Here is a 22,487-nt window from a genome sequence, read left to right as displayed (position 1 = left end):
TCAGTTCAGTTGCTCAGTCGTGTTCGACTCTTTGCAACCCCATGAATCGCAGCACGCCAGGCCTCCCTGTCCATCGCCAACTCCCAGAGTTCACCCAAACTCATGTGCATCTTATGATCATCTATATTTCTGTTGTATCAGTTGTAACTTCTCTTTCACTTCTGATTTATTGGAGTTCTTTTCTCTGCGTGAATCTAGCTAAAGAGCTGTCTATTTTATCTTTCAAAAAAACCAGGTCTGAGCTCCATTGATCTTCTCTATTGTCTTTTTAGACTCTACTACTTCATTTATTTCTGGTGATCTTTGTTATTTCTTTTCTTCTACTAACTCTGGAAATAGCTTATACTTTTTCTTGTTCCTTGAAGGCCTTATGCTAAGTGAAATAAGAGAAACAATGCACAGCACAGTGGATATAATTAATAACACTGTATTGTGTTTTTGAAAATTGCTAGGAGAGATCTTAAATGTTTTCATCACAAGAAAAATACTGTAATTATGTGTAGTAATGGATGTTAACTAAACTCACGGGAGAGATCTTTTTGCAATATATACATATATCAAATCATTTTGCTGTACACCTAACATTAGTATAGTTATATGTCAATCATGTCTCAATTTAAAAAAATTATTCAGAAATAATTAAATGAGAATTACAATAACAGTCATTTCTCCTACCTATGAGAGGTATGGGGAAATATTTTAGAAAATTTTCAAGCTAGAAAAGCATCAAGATACTTTTTAAAAAGTTTTTAAATTGAGATATAATTCATTTAAATGTACAGATCTTAATGGTACAAGTCAAACAGTTGTGATAAATGCATGCATACACCCATGTAACCCATACTTCTATTAACATACAGAGCCTTTCTATCGCTACAAACAATTTCTTTGTGTTCCTTCCTAGTCAATCTACCTCCAAGCAAGCACTAATCTGACTTCTATCACCTATGATTGGTTTTGCCTTTTCTAAGAACTTTATGTAAATGTGCTAAGACATGGTTTTACCCTTTGAATACTGCTGAAAAAATACAAATTGTTTCTGGAAAACATTTTTTCTATTTGTGGAACTGGTGGGAAAAAATATTTTTGAGGGAACCACTTTCTGAAGCCATAAATACCTACATTATTTTCTATTTTCATTGCTTTAAATAACCATACTTGTTGATCTGGGGACATGGAAAGCTGGTTGTGCCAACTATAAACATGTGTTATCTAGGTTCTAAATGCCCAAGTCAACATTTTCCCCAAATTGCTACGTCTCTTTGTCTGATTACCTCTCCGGGCAGGACCATACCAAGAGGAAGTTGATTTTTATCCCCTCCCCTTATTCTTCTGAGAACAAGCCTATTCCACATGAGAGGGGTTCCTCAAAAAAAAAAAAACCTATAGGGTAATGACTTAAGAAAATATATATGATACATATTTAAGACTTAAGCAAATGCTGTCCAATGAGAGAGAGCAATATAGCCACGATTTTCCTGACAATGGCAAGGGTTTCTGGTACGGCTCTTACAGACATCCTTCAGCAATGCTTGAAAGTCCTATCCTTCAAAACAGCTACATATCAGATCCTGTTAACAGCTGAGCAACTTCAGTCAAGTTTCTTAACCTCTCTGAGCCTCAGTTTCCTCAGCTACAAAACACAAATACTGATCACACCTTCCAGTGATTTCTGTGATGACCAAATGAAATATCATGTATGAAGGTACTAGCACAGTGCCCTGGCATGTGGTAAATACCCTATAAACATCAGCTTCCCCATCCCATCCCACTGGCCTTCTCTGCAGTGTAGAATGAAGGGTGGGGAACCTCTTGCTGGGGGATCAGGGGCAAGTCTGGCTCTTACTTTTGTAAATAAAGCTTTATTGGAACACACACAGAGAGACTAGCTACAGGCTCGTCTACAGGCTAGTCTAGACTGCAATGACCAGTCTGCCCCACTCCAGACAGAAATGTCACAACTGTGTACTTAAAAATGCCTACCAAGGATTTAGCCTGCTAGCTTTCCTTTTGGAAAGTGAAGTCCCATTAACTTCACAAGAACTTCTGTCCTCCCTGCAGACCACTGACTGCTCCCCAGCCAGGAGGCAGAAGCACTTTCCTGAGTGACCTTCACTTTGCCAGCCCCACTCATCCCTGGACCGCCCCACACTCTCCATTTCTCCTCTGGCCATGCTGCAGAGACCCATCCGAGCTGAGCCAGTAACTTCAGCCAGAAGTGCTGCCCCCCTCACCAAAGGTCAGGGCCATGTCCCCCCAGACCTGCTCCAGTTCACTGCTCTTCCTGCCAGCACACAACACGGTTAAAGAGTACAAAATACGTAGGTTTGAAGACAAAAGGCTAGTGGTGAGAAGGAATATGATGTAATTTGAAGGTTTAAAAACATGGTGCCAAATTAGGTATAGAAAAGACAGCTAAAAGTTTGGGAGGTGAGGCAGTGTGGAATTTTAGAAGAATTATTACTCAGCTCATTGCTTAAGGGAGCTCATTGCTTCCCTTAAGTTGTCCTCAATCCACTTCAAGGAAACCAGTGGTGGGACTTCCCTGGTAGTCCAATATTTAAGACTCTGTGCTTCCAAGGCAAGGGGCCCAGGTTTGATCCTTGGTTGGGGAACTAGGATCCTATATGCCACTTAGTGTAACACTCCTAGTTCCAAAAAGTTTAAAGAAAACAGTGGGAATAGTAGAGGATGCATCATGGATGCAGAGAAGGTGGAGCTCAAACCAACAAACACATAGTTTAGGAAAACACCCTGGCCCTAAGAGGGATGACTATACATTTTTAAGCTAAGATTACATGTTAAGATGGACTTCCCTGGTGGCTCAGAGGTTAAAGCATCTGCCTCCAATGCGGGAGACCAGAGTTCGATCCCTGGGTCGGGAAGATCCCCTGGAGAAGGAAATGGCAACCCACTCCAGTATTCTTGCCTGGAGAATCCCATGGACAGAGGAGCCTGGCGGGCTACAATCCACGGGGTCGCAAAGAGTTAGACACGACTGAGCAACTTCACTTCACTTCACTTCTACATGTTAAGATATAAGTATATCATTTTTTTAGGATTCTCTACCTGCTTCAGCTGTTCTCAAGAACTGGTCCATATATTCAAAATCCTAGGAATTGTCTCTTAGGGGCAGGGGGGAAGTAGGGGCATGTGTTTGTATAGCTTTGTAACACTGTAGAATTAATCTATGAATCAATTTATCAATAAAAATATAATCTATATGCACATACACATCTTTCTCTTGGCAAACAGATTGATACTATAGTATTGCAAAGCTATTACTATGGTCTTATCATAACCTGCTCCTGTGATTTAAGGGATTTTGTTTATTTGGGATTTTTATTTTGTTTTTAGTATTCAGTGGCATTAGACAGTAGAAACCTACTGGCATTTATATAACATCTGTTATAGGAGAAAAGGACAGACTTTATAAGATAATGTAATATTAGAATAAACTTCAAAAGTAGGGAAATTAACTTTTGGTGATATAATTTTAAAATATGGATTAAAAGGTAAACGTTTATGCTTTGTTTTACAGAAATAGCAGAGGCTACCCAGTTAGTTTTCCCTTTTCCTACTTGAGGCAAGCCCAGGACGAAGCCTAGCACTGAACGGGCATGGATGGTAAAGAGGCTGGGCCCACAGAGGGTGGTGAAACTCTTCTTCCAGGAAAGGAGAACACCAGCCCTGCAATCATCCCTCTCCCTTAGCAACCCTCACTTGGTTCCCCTGGAGTCAACAGACAGATGAGACTCAGCAATAATTCCAGAAATTTATTAAGAACTTTTATCTTGATTTGTATTTGTTACAGTATTATTACAACATTAAAGGGAAAACCATCTTCTATGGCAGATCCACTTTCAATTCTGGGGCCCTTTCTGTCTTCGATCACATGCATTGAGATAGACTTCAGACAATTATATTCAACTGCTCCTAGTGAATGTAATTTTGTGACTATCTATTCATTTATTTTGAAAAAAAACTTTTCATACTTCCATGTATTCATTTACTTATTCAGCAAGCATTTATTAAAGTATGTGTTAGGTTTCAGGCACTATTCCATGTACTATGAATATAAAGATAGAGAAAAACCAGATCCCAGCTGTTGAAAAGCTCTCAGGTTAGTGGAATATAACAGATAATTACAACACACAGTATTGTAATAAATATAAAGGCTTCTGTATTTACCATCTTAAAGGCTTCACAATCTTCTAGCTGGGTAATATACCTTAATTCACACAACTATTCCCTTTCTTGATGATTTTTTCATTATCACGAGCATTGCTGCAATTAACATGTTTAACATATTTTTTTCTGTAACCATTTTCCATGAATAAATTTCTAGGAGTAAGATTACTGAGTCAAAGAGTATTAATTCAGATTTTTATAGCTCTTGATGCACCTTGCTAAACAGCATCAAACAAGGATCATAAAGATATATCATAAAGTCACCATTTCTTCTAATCACTGCCAAGTCTCACCACTAAATATTTTTTTAGGATTTTCAAAAGGAGGTACCCAATCAAATTGTCTTAATTAGATTAATTAGTAGCAGGTTAGAACACTTTCTCATGGTTCAGATTTTTATTTCTACTTGTGGAATGGGTGTTTATATCATATCTATCCTTTATCATTCTTATAATAGCTTCCTAATATATTTTCCTATGTTACATATATAAAATTTTTTCAAATTTTTTCCTGTTTGTTGCCCTCTTTGTTTAGCTAAACTCACTTCAAATCATACCAAGATTTTAACTCTTTTTTTTTTATTATTAGTCACAATCGTTTATTTTTTTCCCCTGGAATTTCTTCCCTGGTTTCAGTCTTAAGAACTGTGCCAGTCTACCATTGGCATAAATGTTCTACTCTGCTGTCCATTCATTTTGCACTCATTCAGCTTTCAACAAATGTCTCCTATGTGTTGTGCTTGGCACCAGGAATAAAACATGATGAACGACATACTAATTCAAATGATCCAAAACTGGGAAACTGGCAAAAAGCGGGTTACTGCATGTCCTCCCACACTGGGAACCACACTGATTGATTCTCTAGGGACAAGTATCTTTGCTTGACACACCGTTTACTTTTTATGAGGAGAGTTTACAACTGTGTTAGTGCAGATGCTAACTGCTAGAAGACCAAGAACAAAGTGAATGAGTCTTGTCAGATAACCATGAAAATAACCTCTGACCAGCAGAGAGAGAGATTCATCCCCTAGAAAAGATGACCTCAGAGGTTCGTCTCACTGCCCTGTAGGATGCAATGTAGTTTCGCATCTAACTTAGCAATCTTACTCAAGCGTTTTTCTCTTTCAATCATTTATAAACACTTTGCTCTTTCACCATTCTCTTTGAGTCAGCCTTACCATCTTGCAGATGCCCTCATTAATGGGTTAAATAAAGCTTTGATGCATGCTCCCTTTACGTTTATACGAGAGTCCAGAAATCTGTCTGCTGGCATCAGCCCTGCCACTCCCACCCACGTCATACTTCACTTAACCTCCTCCTTGACTTCTGGCTTCCTAGTTTTTTTTGTTTTTAATAAATCATGGGTTTCTGTAACATTGAATGGTATGCAGGAAATGAAAGCAATTGGAAAACTATCACTATACACAGATACATATGTTGAATCAGGATGAATGATCAGATTCTAAGTGCGAAGCCCAGGATGCTCCCGCCCTCAGGGAGTGGAGCCCCAAAATCCCATGCCAGGGTCTGGTGGGACATCTCACCAGCAGGCCTGGCTGCAAGCAGCTGGGACCACGCAGGGACAAGGTAATGTAGGGCAGTGAGAGAACAAAGGTCTCCACCCAGGTGGACCTAGCTTCAACCCTCAGCCCTGCCTGTTATAGCATCTCTCAAGCCTCTTTCTTTATCTACAAAACTAAAGTGGTTATGAAGAGTCAATGGACCAATGTGTAAAGAATCTTGTCATGCCCATCACATACTAGGTCTTGTATCAATGTCACTTGTTTCCTTCCCTCTGAATCCTCAGTGCTCCCCATGACAAATACCGAATCCATCCTTTAAAGTGGATGTGGTCACTCTGGATACCGAGAGTCTATGAGTACTTGAAGCAGAGGAGGAAAGCTATGGTACTGGGTTGGCGTTAGCTAGCATGCAGTGAAGAAGACCACAGTTTTAAATGGTCCACATCTGCCCTCAGCGGGTTGGGAGGCACACCTCTCTAGAATCTCTTCTGGAAGACTGAACCGGATGATGTCCCCAGTCTCTTGAGTCCTAACATCCCCCACAGCAAGGCCAACTAGCCACAGGTGGGTTCTGACAGTCCGTGAGAGGCCCTGCACCCACCCGCCTGGCACACGTACCTCTCCCACCACCTCTATGATGTCGCCGACTTTCAGCTCGAGCTCGTCATCGTTCTGCGGCAGGTAGCTGAATGCCACCTGGCACCGACGCCTCCGTCGCTCGCCTGCATAGGAAAAGGAAAATATTCAGATCCAGCTCTGGTCTCAAAAATCGATTTTAAAGAGAGGCATCCTAGGCATGCAGGCAAATTAAGCTGACTTGTCTCAAATATGCTCTCTGGGACATGGCTAGAGGCATGGCAGCTCTGGTCTCTGGGAGAGAGGCAGGAGAAAGCAGAGCAATGCTGCTTGGTCTTTGAAAAGCTGCTGGGTCAGAAAGGCATGGATATGAGAAACTGATCTGGTGGTGCAGAAGGCAAAAGCCCACCCCGAAGCGCTGGAGCACAGTGTTGCCTTAAACGGTTTTCCATGGACAGGGCTTTGTATTTGCTGCTGGTGACTTTTAATGAAAGCTGATGTGATAACAGTGGAGGGAAAAGAATGGTCTGCTTCTAATGCTAGCGAGGCAGAGGAAATTCTTCCCAAATGTGCAAAGGAAAAGATAAAGTATTCTGGCCTTTCTCTCACTAATCATCACCCTTTTAACATGCTGGAACTCAGGCTGATAAGCAAAGGCTGATTAGATTTCAGCCTACTCTTGGTACCATTCCAAATGCCCCACAGGGGATCAGCAAATCCACTTCGGTCCTCTTCTCTCTGTCCCAGGGGAGCCATTAGCAGGATCCCTGGCTGCTTACACAGAACCAATCCAGGAACATCAAGAGAAAAGCCAGGGCCACACTTTGCTTGACTGAAGGACACTCAAAGTCACAGCATCTCACTCCCCCAGTGTGGCCCCACTGGGAGGTCCTGGTTCAAAGCTGTTCAAATCCGGATGCAACTATCCACGCCACAGACATGCACTGTGGGGAGACAGAACATGCACATGGGTGTGTGATGGGGCTTAGTGGGCAGAGACAGACAGCGGAGGAGGCCCAAGCTGCACAGAAGTGGACCGGAGAGGGGCACTGAGACCGGCATTGCTCAGAAGCTTACCGCTCAAGGCTGACCACCTCACCTCATTCCTTCCTGCTGCCACATGGCCTCAAACGCCATAGGGATCAACGACTTCAAGGCCACACATTTAGAAGTGCTTATGTTATTTTTGGATACTGCTTACAGGGACTCCTTTCCTTTTCTAATCTTCCCTGAAACAGCCAGTTCCCACAGGAGTGACCAGTGGCCACACTGAGACCCCCATGCAATGTGATGTCATACAGAGGGGAGGCCTTGGCTACATCTGATGTGCTGATTGACATTTATCCCAAGTCAATGGCCTAGTTTTCTCTGTTCCATTTTTTTTCTGCCCGAACCTCACTAAGGAAGAACAGAGCTGAACAAAGGGAAGAGGGCAGAAGTTGAGAACCAGCATGTCACCTAACCACGACTTTGGTGATGACGCGAAAACACTCCACCCCCTCGTGAGAAACCACAAGCTGCCTGGTCTCCATAAGTACCAACACATGGCTCTCAAGCTGATTCCCAGGTGCCAAGTACACTGTTTGTGGACAGAGGAGGGCAGCCCCAGCTCTCCTAGGAACAGAGGGCTCACCCAAATGGCTCTTCCCAGGCGGGAAGTCCACAAGAGTCATCTTAAGGACAAAGAACTCCACTGCTGTGACTCCCTTGATGGAGCAGTGGTTAAGAATCTGCTTGCCAATGCAGGGGACACAGGTTCAATCCCTGGTCTGGGAAGACCCCACATGCTGCAGAGCAACTAAGCTCATACACCACAACTACTGAGCCTGTGCTCTAGAGCCTGGGAGCCACAATTATTGAGCCCCATGCTACTAGAGCCCATGCTCCACAACAGGAGAACCCACCACAATGAGAAGCCCATGCAGCGCAACTAGAGAGTAACTCCTGCTCGCCGCAACTAGCAAAAAGCCCATGCGGCAACAAAGAGCCAGCACAGCCAAAAATAAATAGAATTAAACAATTTAAAAAAGAACTCCACTGCTTTCCCTGGCTTCCAACACAAAGGAAGGCGAATCAAGCCCTCTGTAATACAGGATACAGAGTTTCATTCGAGCCACGAGTCCAGATGACCAAGTGATCATGGCATCATCTCCTACTCCCTGTGCCTCCGCTGCCCCCATCTACATCTCATAAGGTGAGGTTCTATACATCTTTAAGAGCTATATTTGTTCATGTTATGTTCAAAGCAAACTCTGCAGATAGAAAACTGAGCATGAAACAAGTAAATGTGACAACTGTCTGACACCTCACACTCATAACCACGGAGGTCACCTAAGTTCTGACCAAAGTGACTTTAAAATAACATCTGAAGACCTATTGCTAGCTGAAGTCATAAAACTCAGTTATATGTGAATTCGTATCTTCACCAAATCCTTTGTAAAAAGTAGCATCTAACCCAATACTACGTAAAGGGCGAAGGAGAGACAAGACTAACTCAGCAATCAGGACCTAGAATAGAATAGTATTTCTCGAGAACCAAATCTTTCCATATGACATCTGTAGAGCCCCACCTGGAATCAGAAAGAAAAGCACACTAACTAATCTCTCTCTGCCAGGCTACTCAATATTTCTTTTTTTTTTTTTTTTAATATTTCTTAAAAGCTTCTAAGGTTATTCAACTGGTGGCACAAAGACCTATAAAGCACACTGCCAACATACAAGACCAAGAAAAGTGAGCCCTGAAACAATGACCCCCTCTGACACTGGGATTGTTTCTGTTCTTTTCTAAAGCACCTCTGACACCCATCACCCTAACTTACCCTACCAATCACAGCGGTGAAAAAGAAAAGAGCCAGACTGAGCAACCATCTTGGAAATGAAGCAGCTGGGGCTCAGTGACTTACCCAAGGTCACCAAGCTAGCAAGTGGCAGTGTCTCCTTGCCCTGAGTTCAGAGCTCTCGCTCCAATGCTGGATGAACCAATTCAGGTCACATCTCGGCTCAAGTTCTCTGCAATCTGTACTTAACTGCTTCCCACAACATTGCATAACACAGCCTGAGGGCTTCTCCACAGCTTTCTCATTACAGATAACTCCTCAACTCCTGCACGGCTGCTTTCCATTCCTCAGCCTCTGCAAATTACTGTTTCAATCTTGTTCGCCAGTTCCACCCAACCTAAAACTCAGCTCGGGGGGAATATTTGACATTCGGAGGCACTGTATCTCAGTGGCTTCTGTCCATATCAAATTAAAGGAAATTTAAGAATGTCATTTGCCATGTTTTCCTTTCCCTGGCATTTCACTAATGTTTACTAGTTGGTCTTGACCTTCCTCAAAGAGGTATGCAGACAACAATGTCATCTCCTTTTAATAGCTACTAGAAACTGGAGGGGAAAAAATGTATGACTTGCCCAAGGCTGTGGTTTGGAATCCTCCACACTCACAGCCTGGTCCACAGGCAAGTTTTAATACACTTCTACTGCATGTGTGTTTTTTAACTCTTTATACATAATTGAAAGTAATGAACACAAGTTTTATGAACATACAAGCAAAGGTACGGGGGCACACGGCTTACTAAAAAATTATGACTAAGGCAGACTTCACAAGGCATACTTGACATGTCTCTACTTTACTGCCATATTATATGATGGCCACAAAATCCAAATGCATGAACATGTACTCATTTAGAGGAACACAGGCAAACACAGGTAGCAAGGGAGGTACCCTCAACTCCCTCATTAGATCTCATAACCACCTTCCATTCATGACAAGCTTTGCTTAATAAAATTAGTAACAGCTAACATTTATTAAGCACTTACTGTGTGCCAGAGACTACTAAGCAATTCATATGCATTAGCCCATTTGATCCTCTCACTGAACCTTGAGGGTACATCCTGAACCTTCCCTTTTACAGACAAGGAGACCAAGGAGGCACACAGAGACTATTTTACCAGAGGTCTCACAGCTAGAAAGTGCTAGAAGGGCCTGGGATTTTGAATTAGGATATGCAACTCCAGAGACTGCCTCCCCTGTTCTTAAGAAGAATCCCTGTCCATGAGCCTTGAGATTGCAGAAAGGACTCACTGGACTAACATGGTACATGGTTCGGATGTGAAACCAGGAAGTGACAAACCACGAATCAGGAGCATTTCCTTATAGCTGCTGAGAACTGGGGCCCATATTTTAATGAAATAAAACTGGTTGGATGGGGAGGAAATGTCATATATTCACATTCTCTAAAAATGAAATAGAAACTACAAAAGGTGCCAAGACCAAGTGTCAGAAATAGCACACACATCTATATTTTAGGGCTTTCCAGGGTCTTATGACATGTGAAAACTTTACTAGGTCAGTTCATTCAATGACCACAAAAATATAACAACAAATAGTGAAGTGGTTGAAAAAAGCCTTTGGGTCAACTGAAAACTTTCAATACTCATACAGCCTGTTTTTTTTATATGCCACATCCTCCTTGATAGAACAAGAGTATAACTACGAGGGTTTAAATCACTTGATATTTTCAAGAAACTCACTAACTTAATGAAGGGAATCCTCTCCACATGCCTAGAGAATGCAGCAGTATCCTGACACTGTTTTACAAAAGAGACAACATTTATAAAATCAAAGTGAAACATCATAAGAAGCCCCTAATTCTTATGGTCACTTCTGGCATTTTCTCCAGATAAGGCCTGGGGTCCACCTGTATCAAAACTTCGGCATGCAGGGCAGACCAACAGAACTGTACTCTCTGAGGTTGAGTCTAAGGGCTTGCATTTAAACCTAACTCTGCAAGTGACACTGCCCACAAAAATCTAAACCTCAACAATGCATCAGAGCCACCAATTATAGGTGACCAAAGGAAAATACCTTGTGGGACCAAACACTCTCCCTTTGGGGGATGCTAAGCAGTAGTTCCCAATCTTGGCTGTCCCCTAAAATCGCCTGTTTCATAGTTTCAAGTTTTATGAAATTTCCCATAACTTCCTAAACAACAGCCCCTAAGGAACTAGGTCTCCAGAGAAAAATGACTTCTTCCAGGGCTTCCAGGGCTGGAGCAAAGAAAATACAAAGTAAGACTGGAATACGTGGCTATGACAAAATGAATGAAGCACTCTAAGCCTTGACGGGTAATTTCAAAAGGACACAAGGATGAGCTTGATGGGGCTTCTACTGGCCAAATATGGGACAATGACACCATGTACTGAAGAATTCATTCAGTTCAAAAAGACTCATGAGCCCATCATGATACATTCACTAGGTAGCTAGGTTCAAAGCTAGACAGATGGGTAAGATTAGACAGGTAAGGATGGGCCATGAGGGCAAAGCTCTCCTTTACAAAAGAATGTCAACTGTCATGTAGAAATGACAGGAACTGACAATCACTATCTTATAACCATCATGGCAACAACTGATTCTGACAATAATCAATGGTCTCTAAAACCACGGGGTGAAATCTTGTTGGGGATTAGGAGGATATCTAGACAGTCTCAAAGTATCTCCCCAAAGATTCATTGATTATGAAAGGAAATAGTCCCCAGAGTATGGAGGAACCTGGAAGACAAGGTCTCAAAGTCCCTGTCATCAGCGATGGGACTAATTGACACCAGGTGCTGCCTCCTTATGTGATATGCTAAGAACGGCTTAAGATTGCCTACACAATGCTCCCGCCCAAAACGTTTAGATGAAATCTGACAGTGAAGAAACATGCAAATTCAAATCCTGTAAATCCAAAATGAAGGACAGTTGACAAAAGTGACCTGGTTTTACTTTTTAAAAATCTTTTCAAGTTCAATATCACATAAAACTTTTTAAAGGTTAGAGGACTATTCTAGACTTTGAAACAGTAAAGAGATTTAACAACTAAATATAATGCAATTCTTAACTCGATTCAGGGTTTCTTTTAAAGGTTATAAAGGACATTATTGGAACAAATGGGTAAGTTTGGATATGGACTAATAATAGATAATAGCATTACATTAATGCTACATTTCCTGAGTGTTAATTCTACTGCAATTACATAGGAGAAAGTCCTTGTTCTGAAGTATTCAGAGATGAAGTGTCTTGATATTTGTAATGTACTTTCAAATTGTTTAAGGAAAAAATGAAAGATGTGCACATGTTTGTGTATACACTTACATATAGACATATATGAATGCGCACAGACATACAGTGAGAGAAAGAGAGAAAGCCAATGCGGCAATGTTAACAAATGGTGACTCTAAATGGATGTTCATTGTACTATTGTTACAACTTTCCTGTACATTTGAAATTTTTCTAAATAAAATATTTAGGCGGAAAAGAAAAAAAAAGGATGCCTGGGCCCCACTCCTAGATTCTCTGAAGTCACTGGTCTAGGTGCAGCCTGGGTATGTGAATTTCAGGAACTCCCTAGGTGATTCTAACATACAGCCAGGATCTAGAGACATCTAGACAGGCCAGTTGTCAAAAAATCAACGGGGGATTCCCTGGTGGTCCAGTGGATAAGAATCCACCTGCCAATGCAGGGGACACAGGTTCAATCTCTGGTCTGGGAAGACTCCACATGCACAGAGAAACTATGTCTACGCCCCACAACTACTGGCCCTATGTTCTAGAGCCTGGAAACCACAACAAGAGAATGCACATCAATGAGAAGCCCGCACACTGCAATGAAGAGTAGCCCGTGCTCGCCACAACTAGAGAAAAGCCCATGCAAAGCAATGAAGACCTTGAGCAACCAAAAATAAACTATTTTAAAAAATCAGTGGGACTCTTCCAGACCATGCTATTTAGGTCCTATATTCAGTTTCTCCCAAAAGGACAAAAAAAATTGTACTTATTTGGCAATGTCATCCTAACACATAACCCAGGTGAACGCTGCTGTGCTGGGTTTCTATTTCACAGGCCTTTGGGATCATTATACTAAGCAGTTTCTAGCTCTGGAAATGTGCTCCTGGGGGCCGGGGGACGGAAAAGAAGGTAGTCTCTGCTATAATTAATTAGTGAACACTGCCAGGGTTGCAGCAATTCCCCAAGTTACTGAGCAGCATTCTGGATTCTTGAGGCAGCTGTTTTTTGATTCAGAAACATCAATTTACGCAAGGGGTCAGGTTTACTATTTTAGGACAGAAAAACAATACAAAGTGAAATAAATGAAAGTGGAGAATCACCCATTTTACTCAGGACACCCAGTGGATTTTGGGTGCAAGGGAAGAGAAAACTGAATGACTGACTTTGTGGACCCAGCATCAAACCTTGTCCTGGAAAAATTCCCACGCATGTCCCTGTTTCCAGTGGAATGTAACTCAGAGGAAGAGAAGGCTACTTCAGAGGCTGATGGCATGCCAGAAGAAAAGGAGCTCATGGGTCTTTCTTTACAAATGACTCTTGGCTGTGGCTGGACTGTCGCAGTGGAAATGTACAGTATTTAATCAGCCAGCCCTGTTTGGTCCCTGGAGATGAGCCTGCTTGATCCTCAAAGGGATGTGTATAATCAACATCTTTGCATGGCAGAAAACAGAAAATCCAATTGCCTACTCCTTCAAACGCAAGGTTCATCCGAAAAGAGGTTAGAGCTAAGCCAGTGCTCATTTGCTCCCAAGTCTCACCAGAATGCAGGAGGGAAGTGCAGAACCAAGAGGGAACCAGTGACTAGGGCCTCTGGGCCACGGAGACAGGGTTGGGAGGTGAAGTCAAAAGTCACGTAAGGAAAATCAACTGCATCTTAGCAGAGATGAAGGAAATAAACCCTGACTAGGTATCTGCTATGTGCCAAGGACCCTGCTAGGTATGTAATGTGTATCCCCTCAAGTCCTCGCACCAACACTATGGGGATGGGGTGCTGGCCCCATCCTGATGGATGGGCACAGAACGCCTGGATGACTGTACGAGGCCCACGAGTAAAATAAGCTGTGGTCTGCAGGCCTCCTCTTCCACCAACCCCAGAGACTACCAGGAAGGCAGATCAGGAGTGTATTTCTGGGGGACTTTGTACACCAAGCAAAGGATGAGAACTTTTATTTTGTGAGATCCTGCCCAGAGAAGTGACCAGAACGTGTGAGAAGGACAGTGATCTGGGGAGAAGTGCCTGGTACCAGGGGTATGCAGGACAGCTTGGGGGAAGGAGCCTAGAAGCAAACAGGGAGCCCAATAGAACACAAAGAGAGAAAGTCTGAAAAACACGCAGAATCAGATATGCAGGGAAGGAAAGGAAGGATGATACACAGTATCATCATCAGGTGATATGTATGTCTCTGTTGACCCCTCTGGAGTCCAATGACCCTTTCTTGTTCGTCTTTGATCTCCAGTACCTAGCTCAGTGTCTATTCAAGCAGACACACAATCCATTCTTCATGAATGAATGAACTAATGAACTAGTCCACGTTCTGTCTGTGAGTCGTCAGTTTTGTGAACACAAATTCCCAGTTAGAGGAGCACTGAAGCAAGATCAGAAAGGTAGAGGGAAAGAGTTAAAGACTCAACCTGATGTTAAGCAGGGCACCCACCAATGTGTGTTTAAAAGCCAATTCCAAAATTGTTAAGTTGGTATATTTTATGTTATGTACATTTCACCAATTTTTTAAAAAGCCAGTGTCGAGGATGAGAAGATTCTGGTGACCCTTGTAGTCTTGCCACTGTGCTGAAGGTGTCTCACTCTCCACCAGTGTTGTAGTCCGAAGCATCTGTGATGCTAAACAGTGTCTGTGATAATCTTAACTGCTGTCTTCTTTCAAGTTTATGGTCAACTGTCAATTATACCTAATGGGAGAAAGGGACTAGATCCGAACAAGAAATGATGTATATTTTATTTTATTATTTTTTTTTATTTTAAATGTAGTCCTCTTTAAGACAGGAAATCCTTATTTTCAGTAGGCAGAGATATATGTGTAAGCATGTCCAGGGCAGCATTGCTTCTAACATGTACAGAGACCCACACAGGAAACATCCTGAATGTCTTCTGTGAAGGAATAGCTCCATTAATCATGGTTTATCAAGGCCTTGGGAAATGCAGCAGCCAGTTAAACCAGACAAGCAGCTCTACGTGTACTGATGTGTAACAGGTGCCCATTGTACATTAAAAGACCAAATTACATAATACCTATACAATCCCAACACTGCAAACACACACACACACACACACACACACGCAGACCACCACCTCCCTCCCTCCTTAACCCCCATCGTGGACTCTTTTATTTACTCCTATTACCCAGAACCTATCAAGAGTATGGACTCAACAAATGCTTATTAATCAATAAATGGATTCTTTCACTCAACTGATATGTGAGAGCCTAAATAATTAAATGAGTGAGAGAAGGAGAGCGTGTGTGCATGAATACCCATGTGTAGGCACAGAAGATGGTATGGAAAGGGACACACACACTCTCTGCCATGAGGGTTCCTTCTCTATGTTCCTCTGACAACTATTGCTTTTCTCTAACACTGCCTGCATCCCACTGTATTTGCAATATCTCTGAGCACCAGTGTGTATGTTTTTCTCCATGCCTTCAGCTCTGACACCTCTCAGCTCTTTCATGCACACGTTTTTCAACAAATGCAACTCCTTTACCAACATCCACACGTGCCTCATGATGGTTCTGTGGATGCCATCTCATCATGAATGCCCACTCACCACCACCATGTGAGCCCAGGTAGCAGGTATCTTGAAACAGGGGGAGGGACATAAATCCCTGATCTAGACCTTCCCTCAGGACTAAAATTTCAGAGTCTAATGCCCTGTTTAAAGAAGCCACTGAAAGCAGTCTTAAAGTTAGCCAATTAACGTTTTATCATCAAAAAAAAAAAAAAAAAAAAAAAACCACTGAGATTCTACTGCCAGCATAATACAGAAAGGGGCCATCCATTTCACAAGCTGAGCTTCTGCAAATAGAAGCTACACATGGGTATTTTCAATGTTAACATTGTCACCTGATATTTCCATAGAAGTCACAAAATATATTAATAATACAGGTGCACAGGGCATGAAGAACTTCTCCAACCACAGTGGCCTCCACTTCAAACTGACTCATAAAACTGGTGTGAATTAGCTGTCCGAAAGGACACATGAGCTCTGATTTTCCAGCTCATGGACACGTGGTTATCAACATAGCATTAAGGCACATTGAGAGAATCCTGGGCCTCATAACAGCGAAAAGACAGATACCCCAGTGGTCCCAGCACTGTGAGCACATCATGCAGCCCACTTGAGCTCCCAGCCTCAGTTTTCTCATGTGTTACAATTGGAAAGATGAGGGCAGACTTGCTTTACAGCAGGGCTTCCTGCCCCCTGACTCCTGCCCTTTTTTCCCATTTCTTTTAACATTCAAGAATTTGCTACAAGACACCTTTGTTCATTATTTATACCAGTTCAACCAATTTTTTTTTTTTTTTTTGCCAACCTTTGCTTCCCATTAGAGTGAGATAAAGGAAACACAATGGCCAACAAACTCAGTGACATCTCTAAACATCCTTCTGGTTTTCCCCTTTCCTTAGGCTGGTACCAGGGCTTGATTTGGCCTTTCTGCATAGCCCCTTAATCCATGTGACCAGAACCACAGCAGACCGCACTGGGGGACATGGCTCCAAAGCACCCCTGGGGGAGGGAGCCTGGATGTTCAGAGGAGAAAATCTGCTACATAAAGCACACTGCTTTTCTCCGCTTTAGCAAAGCTGATTTGGGCAAAATGCCCAAAAGAACTCAACGTATTTATAGAGTTTTGTTTGATCTACTTTTAAATGCTCCATGCAGAGTCATTCAAGTGAAATGAGAATACAGAATTTCAAAGGAAAAACTGAAGGGAAATTCTAAATATAAGTTATTTGTTGAGCATAAACAAGATTTCTCCTATGGAACAGGCCCCCCTCAACAACATCTCTATTTTTAAAGGCCTTCTCAAACTTTGCTGCTGACAAATGGATCCATCTGACCCCTAACTTTTATGGTGAAGGGGGGAGGCAGAGAGGGAACAAGAAGAGGAGAGACGGAGCAATGGGGAACATGCATTGCAACAAAGGTCTAGCAAGCCCCAGAAACCTTCTTCTGGGGTCATCTCTCATGACTAGAGAATTTGCAGGGGAAAATACCCACCATGAACAAATCTAGAGTTTCCCAGTTCTCAAAATCAGTACCAAAAAAAAAAACAAAAACAGCCCTGGGAGATTTAGATAATGACAGAAAATTCCATGTATCTTTCTCTTTAGGAAGAAGGGAAAAGATCTTCATTGCAGGTAATCAAAATGTTTGTTAAATTCTGATTCATTTTTAATATAGTTTCTTTTCTCATCCCTATCAGAATAAAGTGTAAGTTTTTATAAATTTCCTTGATACAAATGGGGGTTTTCATTCCAATTCCTTCTTTTGTATCTAAAAGCAGAGATTCTTTTGTGTGTGTGTAATAAAGTTTTATTAAAGTGTAAAAGAGATAGAGAAAGCTTCTGACATAGGCATCAGAAGGGGGCAGAAAGAGTACCCCCTTGCTAGTGTTAGCAATGGAGTTATATACTCTCCTTGAGATTCTTTTTTTTTATCGGAGTATAATTGCTTTACAATATTGCGTTGGTCTCTGTTGTACAACAACGTGAATAAGTATACATACGTCCCCTCCCTCTGGAGCCTCCCTCCCACCCCTCGTGGTCGTCGCCGCTCCCTGTGCTCTACAGTAGCTTCCCGCTAGCTGTCTAGTTTACACATGGTCGTGCACATATGTTAATCCCACTCTCTCAATTCATCTCGCCCTCCCCCACCCCACTCCCCACTGTGTCCACATGTCCGTTCCCTACGTCTTAAAAGCAGAGATTCTTAACTGGCTTTGTGGACAGATTTTTGGGCATCTCAACATGGACCAGAAGAAACTTACGTCTTTATTTTCACTACTCTCTATCTGAAACCTAGTCTTTCTTTCCACTCTGTATACAGACAAGAAGTTCACAGAGTAGCAGCATCTGTGGATTTTATTGACTATTACGTGGGATAGATATTTTCAGTTCACATCATGGTCATTGCAGTGATCTTGAAATATTATTGATAGTCATTCCTACTTCAAAATTATGAGTATCTCTAGGCCCACTGCTGGATCTTGCTGCTTAATACATCAATAAAGGAATATGTATTACTTAAGTTTTTGCAATATTTTGATACCTGTATATGAGTATGACTGGCTTCTTTTCTAATCCTATGGATTTTATTCATTTACAGACATTATTCTGACAAGTGGTCCATTGGCTTCACCAGATTGGCAGAAACGCTCCACAGCATTAAGAACTACTAATTGCTGATTTCAAGTTTATGGTTTGCAAGGAAATTTCAAAGTGTGAGGGAGAATTATATATATAAAATAAATCAGTAGACATAGCATTTGGACTCTGCTTGTTGTAGTGCTTCACACTGGGCAACTTGACAGGTCCTGACCCACGAGCGGCCGTGTGGCACAGTGTGCAGGTGGCTGCTGGCCAAGTGCCCTCTTATTACCCGGGTCAGTGGCTGGCAAGAGCCCTGGTCTGTCATCTGGCACCTTGGCTCGGCTGAGCTCAACGCCCATTGCTCCCTTCCACAAAGGCCAACACAACTAATTCCCAGGCTGACACCTGCCGCCGCCTCAATGTCCCCCTCCAACTGGGCCCTGTGTTCCTCTCCCTCTGCAAACTAGTGAGGTTATGGAAAGCATCACAAGGTCCCCCCACCACCCCAGGATGAAGAGGTCACCTGGGCTTCTGTGCATCCACAGAGCTCCAGGTACACCTCTCCCTCCCACCCCTCATCAGCTGCACTGTCTTCTTTGAGTCCGTGTTTCCAGTGCCCTCTGGGCAGTCAGTGCACGAATATTTCATGAAGGGAGGGAAGTTTGTGCCAATGTCTACAACTGCACAGAATTTGCCTGGAGGGTCTGCCAGGCTTCCACCAAAGTCCCGTCTTTCTGGTACCACTGGAGGATGAAGGACTCTAAGGTCAGCAAGTCCAACAGAACCAGAGGCATCTGACAAATTCTTAAAAACAAAATATTTAAAAATCAAGAAAACAGCGCTTCCACTTTTTAGGAAGTTATACTCCAGATAACTTACATGAAATGTACAAAGATACATGCATAATATTCAGTGCTCCATTATTCAGAAGAGTGAAAAACCAGAATCATACTAAACTTCCTTAAATCAGGGGACTGGAGGAACTTCCCTGGTGGTCCAGTAGTTAAGAATCCACCATGGGATGCAGTTGACGTGGGTTAGATCCCTGGTCAGGGAACTAAAATTCCCTATGCTAGTAAGCCTGGGCACTGCAACAAAAGACCCCATATGCTGCTACTAAGATTCAACACAGCCAACAATAAATAGCTAATAAATGAGAGGATGAGTTATTCAAATTGAGGTTTATCTACAGGTATACTACTCAACAGGAAGTGAAGTAAAGTGGCTCAGTCGTGTCCAACTCTTTGCGACCCCATGGACTGTAGCCTACCGGGCTCCTCCATCCATGGGATTTTCCAGGCAAGAATACTGGAGTGGGGTGCCACTTCCTCAACAGGGAACTGCCTTAAATGAACTGCTATGGCATGAGTTCCAAGATTCTCTTCAATCTAACATCACGAATCACAATACACTATAAACAACATGATGCCATCTGTATTTCTCAAAAATACCAGTACATCTGTATTACTGTGTGCTGAGATTAAGTCATATCCTTCGAAATTGACACTTCTGTGGTCGAATCTCTGCAATTTCTTATGATTCATCCCAATAGATACAAGTGGAGATCTTCTGAGGAGATAACCACAAGCCAGGCCTCCTCTGGGGAAAATGAATGAAGGAAGGGGTTTTAAGCTACTTTTTGACTTTCATTACCATGATGTTCTTTTATTAATTTTTCACACAAAGCATGTATGATTTTTATAATAAGTCTAACAAAGAAGACTTGGGGTGAATCTAAAAGAAAAGGTACAACTTAAATTTTAATAAAAGAGTAGAGGCCTAGACACTATAGCACAAAAGCTGCCTTAGAGAGCAGGTGATTTTGTGGTGATGAAAGAACAAAGCCCATGACTGGCTTCCTCTAGGGGCTACAAAGGGCTTTGTTGCCAAGGCCCCTCTGGAGGAGTGTCATTCAGAAAAGGATGGGTTTTTAGGCAAAGGAGCAGTGCAGATAAAGGGACTGGGCTACATGTATGAAAGGTTTTTAAGCAGAATTTTCCCCCTTAACAGTTTACTGATATACATACCTCTTTGTTTAAGGCAAATAAAATATTTTCTCCTTTATTGAAGCAAGTCCTACTTTCCTTGGAAATGTAGGAGAGTAGCAAAGGTGCATTAAAAAAATGGTATCTCACACTCTGACTTTTCATTTTCTACATTAATCTACACCTTTATTCCACCCTCTGAGGGAGGGAATAGAATGTTGTAAAAAGTGTAAATTTAGAAATTGTAAGTATAGAAAGGGTCCACCTAGAAATTTGGAGGCAAGAAAATGAATGTAGATTCTTTTGTGGAATAGAGAAAAGAAGATCAAGAGGCAGAGAAGCAGAGAGAAATAAATGCACATGAATTCCTCCAACGACACTGATTTTTGTCCCCAGCACTTGCCTCAACACTTTAGTATCGTTCCCTTAATAGGCTTCATGATAAAGTTTTCTATATCATATACCTAAGGAAGTCTCTTTTGCAAGCTGAAACTTCCTGGAGGGCGCACGCACACACACACAATATGTAAATGAAGGGGCGTGGCCATATGCCAGTAAAACATTATTTCCCAAACTAGGCAGCCCCAGATATGACCCTCAGATATAAACCCCAGAGGTTGGGGTTTACCAACCTCTGGTCTACATAAAGGGGAGGTAAGTGTCCAAATCAGAGACCAGGTATGATTTTTCTTTTAAGGAAGAGCAGGAAACACTGCTAAAGTGCAATCTTCACCTTAGAAGCAACTCCCTTCTCAGACACCTTCCCTGACAACTTCTGAGACAAGATTAGGTGTCCCCATGGGCACTGCCATGGGACAGCACAGCACCCAAAGCAGGATACTCTCTTCATTCTGATCCCACTGACCATCTGCCCAGGACTCTTCAATTCTCAAATCCTAAACTGCTGTGAGCAGTTGCTAAGCTGGTCTCCTTGTGGATTATGACGGGCTAGCCCAGACCCCAGCCCTCAACAAGTCTTTAGTAATAATCTCAAAAGCGAAACAAACAGGAAAACAGGAAACAGGAAAGAGCAACAAATGAAGATGAGGATGGGGGGAAAAAGGAATTACAATATTTGTCTTTCTCTTTCTGACTTACTTCACTCTGTACAATAGGCTCTAGGTTCATCCATCTCATTAGAACTGACTCAAGTGCATTCTTTTTTATAGCTGAGTAATATTCCAGATCCAACCAGTCCATCCTAAAGGAGATCAGTCCTGGGTATTCATTGGAAGGACTCTTGCTAAAGCTGAAACTCCAATACCTTGGCCACCTCATGCAAAGAGTTGACTCATTGGAAAAGACCCTGATGCTGGGAGGGATTGGGGGCAGGAGGAGAAGGGGACACCAGAGGATGAGATGGCTGGATGGTGTCACCGACTCAATGCACATGAGTCTGAGTGAACTCCGGGAGTTGGTGATGGACAGGGAGGCCTGGCGTGCTGCGATTCATGGGGTCACAAAGAGTCAGACACGACTGAGCAACTGAACTGAACTGAACTGAATATTCCAGAGCTCTGTGACAGCCTAGAGGGGTGGGATGGGGTGGGAGGTGGAAGGGAGGTTCAAGACGGAGGGACACATGCACACCCATGGATGACTCATGTTGATATATGGCAGAAACCAACACAATACTGTAAAGCAATTATCCTCCAATAAAAAAATTTTAAAAAAGGAGTTCCAATGATCATGAAGTGCTGATGGGAAGAACTGAAGGCTGGGATGACACGGCCAATGAAAATGCAGAAGGAAGCAGGAGTGGGAGTGTGACAGGAGAATCTCTGGCTCAGCCACGTGGGCACAGCTGGGGACTCCACTGCAGACAACTGAACCTGGGCACAGGGCTGGCTGGGCAGCCCTAAGCCAGGGTGGCACACAGAGACACAGGGACAGGCCTGCTCTGGCAATCCCAAGGTAGAGAAGCCATGTCCTTCCCCCATGGGGCATAAGCAGGGCCACCCACCGCCCTATCTGCTGGCCATAGCACAAAGCCAACTCACTGAGAGGCAGGGCAGGAGGAGAAACAACCTGCAGCCCAAGGAGGCTGCCCTGCCTCTG

At 42.7% G+C, this 22,487-nt stretch overlaps 1 protein-coding gene across 7 annotated transcripts in view; it reads right to left on the bottom strand.

Annotated features, from left to right (window-relative positions):
• SH3KBP1 (SH3 domain containing kinase binding protein 1) overlaps positions 1-22,487 on the bottom strand; it is a 336,262-nt gene that overhangs the window by 163,698 nt on the left and 150,077 nt on the right. For all 7 annotated transcript variants that reach the window (XM_055565562.1, XM_055565558.1, XM_055565556.1 and 4 more), the window contains one exon: positions 6,332-6,435. In XM_055565562.1, coding sequence (XP_055421537.1) covers positions 6,332-6,435 — 104 coding nt within the window. The remainder of the gene's footprint in view (positions 1-6,331; positions 6,436-22,487) is intronic.

This window comes from Bubalus kerabau, chromosome X (genome assembly GCF_029407905.1).
Source record: "Bubalus kerabau isolate K-KA32 ecotype Philippines breed swamp buffalo chromosome X, PCC_UOA_SB_1v2, whole genome shotgun sequence".
In the NCBI taxonomy this organism is placed as follows: domain Eukaryota; kingdom Metazoa; phylum Chordata; class Mammalia; order Artiodactyla; family Bovidae; genus Bubalus; species Bubalus kerabau.
This window is presented reverse-complemented; position numbering and strand designations above follow the sequence as displayed.